General features: G+C 53.8%; 1 protein-coding gene across 1 annotated transcript; it reads left to right on the top strand.

The window, feature by feature from the left end:
* Positions 1–5,139: 5,139 nt before the first annotated feature.
* On the top strand, positions 5,140–6,315 carry LOC309601967 (forkhead box protein D1-like; the record flags this gene model as incomplete). Its single annotated transcript, XM_082335223.1, has 1 exon — positions 5,140–6,315. One exon carries the CDS (start codon positions 5,140–5,142, stop codon positions 6,313–6,315), a length of 1,176 nt encoding a protein of 391 aa, XP_082191349.1.
* Between the last annotated feature and the right edge of the window lie 3,790 nt (positions 6,316–10,105).

Genomic DNA, 10,105 nt, shown 5'->3' with positions numbered 1-10,105 from the left:
TGGTTTTATTTCAATAATGGAAAGTCTGGTTCTGCAGGTAAGACTTGGATCTGGGTGTGGAGATGTACAAAGCTGTGCAAAAAAAAAAGCGCAGCCTTTGAGTGTTAAAGGAGCAGCAGCCGCCCGAGCATTCACACACCATTCAGGGAGTCGCACACACACCACCCGAGACTTTAACTGCTAGGACCGGAGTCCCTTCGCAGTGGGCAGCTCCACTGAGCTGACGGGTGCCCCTTTTCGACTCCTTGCTCACACACACTCACCCTCGGGTGCTTTCTTTCCCCTCAGGCTCGACCCTAGGTTTCCCTGAAGCAGAGTCTCCGACATGATGTACGCCAGGCGAATTTATTGAGTGGTACAGCAGTGAAGAGCAGCTCGAGCTGGGTGCCTCCAGAGAGGGACCCCAAACAAAGAGATCCTTGGGCAATTATACCCTTACAGTCTATGTTCCCCTCCCCTCATGCGATGGTTCGGTCCAATAGTAATACTTGGGTCTGGGGTCGTCTTGTTCCTCATTGGATCCTTTCCCAGTCTCCAGGCAGGTCGTTCTTTTTCTTATCTTGATTAGCTACAGCTTCTGCTGATGGTTGTGGCTCCCTTATCTTCCTGGTTTGCACCGGTTTCAGGGCCTTCCTTCATGTAGCTAGGTAGGAGTTCAGCATATGGTCAGCGTATCTAGGTGAAAGTTCACAGCTGGCAGTCTAAGGCTTCAGCAGGTCTTTGGATCCTTATTTGAGCTAAAAAGTGACTTCTACAACATGAGGTTGGAGTTTTGCAAGGTGCAGCAGGCCTAGAGCGGGCTCTTCAGCTCCAGCACATATAGCTGGTAGCTAGGCTCTACCTCATTTTCCGCAGGCTGCACCTAGCTAAACATTCAACAAATCACCCAGGAATGCACACCACCACCAGACACCTAACCCATGCGGTACTGGAGAAGGCTCTGGCATCCTGCTGCATGGTCAGGGGCAGCCCCAGAAAACCCACAGCACCTCAGCCAGTGTGCCAGTGTGGCTGCATGAAAGTGCCCCAAACTGTGCCCAGGGTGGTCTTTGGTTTTGAATAAAGGGCCAGGGGGGTTCTGTAGGCTCATTTATCCCTTGTCCCAACATGGGCTCCTGGGTGCCCTGCTCAAGCACAGGCACCCCAACTGTAGGAAGGGTGTGTGCCCCAGGGCGCTGCAGGGGTCCCAAGGGGCAATGTCCCCCAGAGCCCATCACAGGGAGGTGATGGTGGATCCATCCAGTCTGGCTCCTGCCCAGAGTCCCTGGAGGCACCATCTGAGCCAGGATGCCCTGGCTTGCTGGGGTCTCCGGCCACCTCCAGCAGTGGAGAGCTGCCAAAATACCCAACCCCTTCTCAGGTTTGGATCTGAGGGATGAGGCTTGGGGGGAAGCTCCTGTCCTCACTGCCCTGCAGGAGCTGTGGACACCAGGGGCCCAGCCTTGGTGCTGGAGGGGGACATAGGCTCTGGTAAAGGGCAGGAGCCACCAGGACTGCTTGTATGGATTACCAGAGTGGTTTGATCCCATGCATGCACCACACTGATAAAATGTGGAATGTTCTGTATATGCATGCAGGAATTGTGTGTATATTATATAATTAAAGTTTATAATGAATATTAATAAACCCTACCTGCATACCTTCACATCTCACTTCTCTGCTACTGTGGTTTTAGGTGCATGTTATGTTACATCATTCACAACAGGCAGGAAATCACAGAAGACAGCCCCCGAGGTCTCAGGCCCGGGATGGCCGTTTCGCGGGTGGGTGTGTCGCCCAAGAGAGGGGCAGCCCCATTTCCCACTCCCCCGGGGAGGACTGCGGGGCGGCGGAGCCCCGGGGGGGTGCGGGGGGAGGCAGTCGGGGCAGTTTCAGCCTTTGCGCTCAGAAAGCGGCCCCATGGCCGCTTCTCTGATGGGGAGGTTCTCAGGTCCCTCCAAAACGCTGCTGTTCCTTAGGGTCTCGAGGTCCCGCTCAATCTCCGGGCGGGGTGATCCTGTCCTGCCCTGTCCTTCCCGGGGGCTGCTTTGGTCGGAGGCCCACGCCGGACACCCTGCCCCGGCACACGGCGGCCCGGAGCCGGCCAACCCGCCTCCGCTTGGCCTTCCTTGCCGGTAGGTGGCATCCCCCGTCCACGGAGAACATCGAGCGGAGCGGAGCGGAGTGGGGCCGGCCGCGGGGCGGGGCGGGGGACGCGGGCGGCGGGCGCCGGGCTCCGGTGTCCTACCTCGGGAAACGCGTCTGCCGCCGCTCATGGCTGTGCTGCTGTTGCTCGCCTTTCTTCTTTTCTTTCTTTCCCTTTTAAGAAGGCACCTGCCAGGTTGGGAAGGGAACAAGCGGAAGATGCTATGCTGGCAGCGCAAAGACAAGTCGCGATCTCCAGGGACACGTAGAGGCTGCAATAACACCAGGTCTTAATTGTCCCCACTGGGGGCTGACTCAGCTGCCCTCTAGAAAGCAAGCCCCTCGGCCTCCCCCGCAGCGACGGACTAGGGCTTCCAGTATTGCCCAAGTCTGCAAGGGGGGTCCCCAGCCCCCCCGAGGGTCCCGCCACCCCGGCCGGCCACGTCCAGGAGGACCCGCGTCCCAGCCGGGGCCCTCCCGGCACGCCGGGGCCGCGGTGCTCCCAGGGACCCGGTGATGCGAAAGAGCCGCCGGTGTCACACGCTCAGTGAAACACCCGTGCGTCCTGTGTGGGTTTTAGCAGGAGATCACGGGCAGATTCGACTCTTCTGGTTCTGCTTTGTTGCTACATCAGTTCTTCCCTATAAATTTTTAAATTCCACCGTTCTTCCTATTTAGAGCTTGGGGTTTTGTTTTTAAGATGGTTTTAAACGTCAGGACACATCAACAAGTACCAGGAGAAGAGCAAGAATAAAAAGAACAGAAAGAGCATAAAAATGAAAAATACTAACTCTTTGTAAAGAGGAAAAACCTCTCAGAGAGGAACCATCCTGCCATCCTTTTAGTAACGTGCCCTAGGATCCCAAAACTAATTCAAAAGGGCATTTTACTTCCTATGAGCTGTAATTCTCGAGTGACATTATCAGTCTTTCCACAGGAAAAAATAGTAGCCAGTTACTGGGTTTGGGGGTTCTTTTTTTTTTTCTTCTCTCTTTTGTAACTTTTGGTGGTATTCTGCAGGCGCCTTAGTAGTGAACAAAATATAAATAGGATTATTTGGAAATAGTAGAAAGGGTTATGTTGTAAATCTATGAAACTGGGTTTGAAACGGGGTGGCTTGAAGCTTTGAATTAGGACGATATATAGAAAACGCATTTCAAGAAAATGGTGTGTTTCAGTTGTTTGAGAAGCGAGATTTGAGAAGTAAGAACGCTAGGCATCAGTCTGCCCTTCTCATGACGATTTCCGTCGGAGCACGAAATTCTCTTCTACTGCTCCGATTCTAATCGGATTCTGATTGTGGGTTATTCTGCCAGAACTAGGAGCGATGGGAATTTTCAAGGCGTTTCTTTTTAAGACCACGGTGATTATATTTATGTCTAAGGTAATTTTTTCCTCTGCGAGCCCTCGCATAAAGGGGGTCCCTGGTCTTCTGCTGTCCTCGTATGTATCACCTGAAACTAGGAACGGTGAGGCATAATTAGTAAGTAACCCTTTGTGTCTCTTTCTTTGGGTTGTTGCTCCTGCGCTCAAAGCAGAATCGGCATTTTAAAGGCCGGTGGATTGTTTTCCTTTGCATAAGAAAGAGGTAACGCTAATTCTATGTTAGTGTTTCCCATAATGGAGGGAGCTGCTTCTCTCCCGTTAAAAACAATAGCCTTACAGATAAACTGTGATATTAGTGGCGTGCTTTGGAGGCGGTTCTTTGAGAACTTGCGAGATCGACATCTAGAGATATTTGATTTCATTCTTAAATGAATTAAAAACTGGAGGGGGAAGAGGAAGGAGAAGGGAGAGATGTTTCTATATTATCCCGCGGACAGATGTCTTCATCTGAAGTTTATTAAATCACCACCTGCCTCTCCGGCCTGATTTTTTGGGGAAAAAAACTTTCTTTTAGAGGGCTTTGAGACATGTCCCGCCAAATACTTTTTCTCGCCAAGCCACCTCTCGGCCACCCCCGCCGGCACCCCGCCGGCACCCCGCCGGCAGGGCTTTCCCGCAGCCCCCGCCTCAGGCCGGCCCCACTCCGCCCCACGCCGTCCCCCGCCGCGGAGCGCCGGGCGAGGAAACAGCGACGCGGCGCTGAAATCTCGGCGATAAGGCGCTTTTCTTCCTTCCTACGGGAAGCAGGACTCAGTCCCCGGGGGCAGCCCAGGAAGACACAGAGCTCCCGGCACCCTTCGGAGGGCTCCTGGTGAGATGCTCCAGCACTTTGGGACAGACCTACACTTTTTTTTTCGGGGGGGGGGGTGTTTTTATTTCCCCCCTTTTCCACTAAAGACGGCCCCAGTCACTCCGCGGCCCAGCACAGCTCATTCTGGTGGGGCGAGGGTGGGGGTCCGGGGCGGGCGACGAGGCGCCCTGCGGGGGGAGAGGGCAGGGCGCCTCCCGGGACCGCCGCTCGCCCCGCCGCGCTCTGATGCTGGGAGTCCTGTGATGGGCCCCGTCGCCATAAGGCGGAGAGGAAGGACGCCCTCTTTGGGACTCGGCCACAGTCTTTCCTAAGGCCCGGCAAACTGCCCACCTCCGCCCTCCCTCCTCACCATCCTCCTCCTTCTTCTCCCCTCTCCTCCTCCCAGGACTAGGCGCGCTCCCTCCTGCCCCGCATCCATTAATGTCTGGGGGTCGAGGTGAGGAGAAAGAAGGGAGAATCGACTTCCAGGCGCGGCGGCACAGCCCCTCCGCTCCCCCCCCCAAACCCCAACCAAAAACCAAAAGACAAAAAAAAGGGGGGGGGGGGGGAGGGAGAGAGATAAATTTTAAAAAGCAGCAAAAAATACCCCGAAACAAAACCCAAACCAGCCGCCGCCTCCGAGCGGGCGGCAGGAGCGCTTTCGCGGCGCGGCGGCGGCGGCGCTGGGGGCCGGCGCGGCTCGGAGCGGCCCGCCTGCCCGTGGCGGCGGCGACGGGGCGGCTCTCCGCGGAGCGGCGTAGGGGCCTGGCGGCGGCTGGGAGCGCGCCCGCCCGCCCGCCGCGCTGGCCGCCGCCGATGCGCTGCCCCGCCGCCACGCCATGACTCTGAGCTCGGAGATGTCCGAGGCGTCGATGCTGGCTGAGGAGACCGACATCGATGTGGTGGGCGAAGAGGACGACGAGGACGACGAGGAGCCGCAGCTCTGCCGCCCCCGCCGCCGCTCCTACGCCGAGGACGAGGAGGAGGAAGAGGACGAGGAGGATGTGGGCGACCTCCACGACGACGACACCCTGCTACTGCGGTCGCCCGTGCGCGGCGGCGGGGCGGGTGGCGGTGATGGGCCCGGCGGCCCGCAGAAGGCGGCGGCAGCGGGCGGCGGCGGGGCGCGCGGCGGCAAGAACAGCCTGGTGAAGCCGCCCTACTCCTACATCGCCCTGATCACCATGGCCATCCTGCAGAGCCCCAAGAAGCGTCTGACGCTGAGCGAGATCTGCGAGTTCATCAGCGGGCGCTTCCCCTACTACCGGGAGAAGTTCCCCGCCTGGCAGAACAGCATCCGCCACAACCTCTCCCTCAATGACTGCTTCGTCAAGATCCCCCGGGAGCCCGGCAACCCGGGCAAGGGCAACTACTGGACGCTGGACCCCGAGTCTGCCGATATGTTCGACAACGGGAGTTTCCTGCGCCGCCGAAAGCGCTTCAAGCGGCAGCAGCTCCCGGCGCCCGAGCTGCTAATGCGCGCCGTCGACCCCACTGCCTTCCTTCCGCAGCCCCCGCCCCAGCCCCCGCAGCAGCCGCCCTGCGCCTACGGACCCTACGGCTGCGGCTACGGCCTCCAGCTCCAGCCCTACCACCCCCACTCCACCCTCTTCGCCTTCCACCACTCCTCCCCGCCGCCCCGCCAGCCCCCCTCCGTCCCCGGCAGCGTCCCCGGATCGGCGCTGCCCGCCGCCGCTGCGCCGCCGGGCCCCTTGCTGCCGGCGGCGGAGCTGGCACGGACGCCCTTCGGCTACGCTCACCCGCTGGGCCCGGCGCTGGCGGCCTCACTGCACGCCGCCAAGCCCGGCAACGGCGCAGCGCTGGCCCGCTCGCCCTTCTCCATCGAGAGTATCATCGGGGGCAGGGCCGGCCCCGGCACGGGCAGCAGCTGCGCCTCGCAGTCGACCGCGGCGCCGGGCCTGGACCGCTCGCTGGGGAGCGCCGGCGGCGGCCTACCCCCCGCCACTGCCCTGTCCGCCGTCCCCGGCTTCGCGTCCCGGATCTCTAACAGTTAAGGATTTCAGAGTCTTTCCGAAGGTAGGATCTGGGCTATCTATCTCCTTTCTTCGCCTCTCGGATGCCCGACAGATGCGCGAGCAGTGGAGCTGCGGGCTTTGTGCGGGGTTTGCGCGGTGGGCTCGGGAGCCGTCCTCCGCGGCCGGCGGGCCGCCCGGGACCTATATTTATGCAAAGCCAGGTCTAGATGCTGCAAGGGCAGACGGTCATGCTATTGGCAAGTTACTCGTTACCCCTTAAAAAACAAACAAACAACAAAAAAAACCCCATGTCTCTAAACCGTTAAAGTTCAGAGATTCTCAGGTCTAGGAGCTTAAAAACAGTAATGTACAGGAAAAAAAAGACTTGAGGGATGACAGCAAAGCAATACTTTTTCATTTTAGTACACTTGTCTCATGTACTTTTATAAAAGAAAAGAAAAGTTTAACATGTTTACACAGAAGAAAGTCAAGATTATAATTTCTTATTTTAACCTGTGTTTTGTATTATAATAGACTTATGGAGCTTTTATTTTGTACTTTATGCGTAATCTTTACAAAGAGTATTGTTAAAAATTACTGGCAAATATTATTGTACCATTTTAATGTAAAATTTTTACACATTTTCAAAAATAATTTTTTTCATTTAAAAAAAAAAACAAAGCAACCAAACCAAAAGACCAAAGGAGCCTAGCCAAACAATTGGCTTTGGACTGTTCCCTCCTGAATACTTCTCCCTTCTTTGCGATATTGATAGTTTTTTTCTTCGGTATTAATAGCACAATAGCCAAGTAATTTTACAGCTTGAAATTTATTATGACTGGATTTGACCGGGAAGAAGATCAGAATATGATCTTCACAGTCAAGCCATTGTTAGTCCTAGCAGAGAGTGGAAAAAAAAAACAAAACACAAAACAAAACAAACAAAAAAAGAGCAAGGACAAAAGAGGGAATAAAGATAAATAGGTCTTTCTCGCCCAGTTCTGCAAGGATCCAATCAGGGGATTGATTAAAAAGACGGTTTAAAACTATTTTTATACTTTTGGGTGAGTTCTAAATCACAACCGCATCACAGTTTGGTTTCCAAGAGGCCCAAAGGAAAATAATAATAAGGGGCATGTACTGAACTTCAGAGAGATTTGTCCTAGCCTCTTATGTTTCTATGGCGATAATACGGACATGTGTTTCTACTTTTCAATACATATAATATAAAATGAGCATTGAAATATCCTCGTGTGATGAGCTGATAAAATGCACGAGCTATTGAAGTAAGGATTTTGAACTCTCATCTTAACACGCATAAGCTCGATGATATCTATTTCATAGACTAAAATATTTTTTTAACCAAAAAGTTCGCCTCAAATATTCGGAGCTTAGACCTGAAAAGAGAATCGTACGTTTTAAGAGTGGTTGCTTGTTATGGACTAGGAACACTTGTTTTTCAAATCAGGAAGGCGCTTTTCAAATACGACTGTTTTTATAACAATTTAGTAGACTCAAAGATAAATTATGTGAATTTTTGTAAAAGAAAAAAAAAAGGAGGGATGTCTTTTAGTGTTCTTTGGAGTGGGGAGGGAAAAGCTGTGTGGTTACATGCTTTTACATATCGAAGTACCTCGTCGCCTTGGTTTTAAGTATTCTCGTGGATAGAAAAGTGATGCTTTTCTGTTTTGTTTGTAGCAATGCGGGGTTAAAATAATGGTTTTCAATAAGCGGAAAGACTGGACGTATGATCTCTGCTGGGCTCTATTCGCAGTATGCATCTGGAGGGCCTCCTTAGGTATCCTTAGAGGACAATTGCATACAGTCCCATTTAATTTTTAGAATAAAAGGGAAAAGAACCCAGAGACATCGCATACTTGCCCTTTGGGGAGAACGCATCGTTATTCACGAGGGAACGATTAACTCGCTTTCCCCAGGCCCACCGGGGCCCATGGGGGAAGCGCCGGGCTGCCGCGCCGGTCCAGTGCGGGGTACCGAGCCCGGCTTAGGCACCCCTCGGAGATACGGCTAAAATCAAGAAAGGAAAAATTTTGAGAGGAAAAAGTTTTGAGAGGGAAAAGGCGGATCTAGCCGTGACCACGGCGGTACCGGGCTCCCCCAAGGCAGAGTGCTGCTTGTGGTCGGTCTGTTTTCTGGCTGCTCGAGCAGCAGCTCGGAGCGAGAGGCCATGCGAATCTTTGCGCTGCCCCCATGCAGTTAAATATAAAGAGCAGGTTCCGGCGACCCGTTATTTGTTTTCTTGGCTTCCTCGCAGCAAACCCTGGGGAACGAGGTGATGTCCCGTGCATGTGGGCTGTCCCCTGCCCGGGCAGGCGGTGGGGTCCGAGCATGCCTGCCGTCCTTCCCTCGGCTTTATTAAGAAGCAAACCTTGTTCAAAGGTATATGACAAGGAAACTGCTAGGCCGCTTGTTCCTTCCATGTTTTATGCCGGTCGTCTGCGCCGTGTGTGGACAGGGCCTTCACCTGGGAGTTGGTAGGCAAGCTGGAAACTTGCCGGCAGAAGAAATTGCAATATGTGGTGTGATTTTATTTTTTAAGCGCTGAGGAAAGGGGTCGGGGAAGGGGGCTGGGCGGGGGGGGGTGCGGGACACCCTTTCACTTATTTTCTCCGAGTCCTCTGAGAAACCTCCTGGCCTCGGCCCCAGGGCTCGGTGGCCCAGGGACCCTGCTCCGCTGCGCTGCACAGTGCAGCGCGGCAGCGGCGCCGGAGCAGGTGCCACCACAAAAGCCCTTTGATGGGCTCGCAGCACCGCCGGGCCGCAGCTCCCCATTCGCATGCAAATGGCCCGCCGTGCTCCCCCCCCCGGCTTTCAAGGCGAACAGAGGAGACGTGTAGTGATCGCAGGGATGGAGTCTAGTTGAACAATCCCTCCAAAATAAGCTGGGCCTTAATAAACAAGCTGGTGGGACAAACAGGATGGTGTCGCCCCCTTCTCCCAACTTCGAAGTGTGGATTCATTAACCCGTCTCCTTTTCTCATCATATCCCCGTAGGGCTGAGACGAATTACTGGAGCTAAAATGGGAGGAGATTGCTCTATATGGGGGCTAATGTTTCAATCAGTTCCTCCAGAAGGACCACACAAAAAGAAACTTTTTAGTTTATGGTGCTATTATGCAGAGTTTTAATGTAGGGGTAGATTTAGCCAAATGTTATCTATTGGGAATTTAATGAAACCCTTATGTATTCAATCGCTTTTTATGTCACACACAGTATCTCTATCCAGAAACGTTTCCTTCCACATATTTATTTGTTTCTGTTGGGTGATTTATATATTTTTAATTAGTTTTTAAAAAAATTATTTCTTCTCAAGCATCTTGTATGACATTTCTCTCAAGCAGGACTGTGTTAGGTCCCGTCCCAAATCCCCTATAAAAGAAATTTCCCCTTCCCTACCCCGTTTCACAGCTGATTAGTTTGCACGTCCGCACACTACGCTCTTCCCGCCTTGTGCAGACGGGGCCGATGGTCGGATGGCCGATGGTCGGATGGCCGATGGCCGGAGCCATGCCGAAACTGAGTCCTGTGCGGGGGATCTGTTGGAAAGTGGGTCTGGTTTGGTGGCCCCTTGGCACAGACTCCACTCTGTATGTAATAATTTCCCTTAAAGTACTTCAGTAGTCTCTGATAATGTTGTATTTGACAGAAATCATGGAAATTATCATCATGGTCAAACGCTCCCTGCGCTGGAACTTGCTAAACAAAGCAGATCCGATTTTCAGCTTGTTACCAGCGGCTCTTCCATCTGCAGCGAAGTTTCGTCCGCTTCTCTTTTGGCGCAGAGCCGGGCCACACACACTGGCGGGCC

This window comes from Platalea leucorodia, assembly GCF_965183815.1.
Source record: "Platalea leucorodia genome assembly, chromosome: W".
Taxonomy (NCBI): Eukaryota; Metazoa; Chordata; class Aves; order Pelecaniformes; family Threskiornithidae; genus Platalea; species Platalea leucorodia.
The sequence above is the reverse complement of the archived record's forward strand: the minus strand, read 5'-3'. Positions and strand labels throughout refer to the sequence as shown.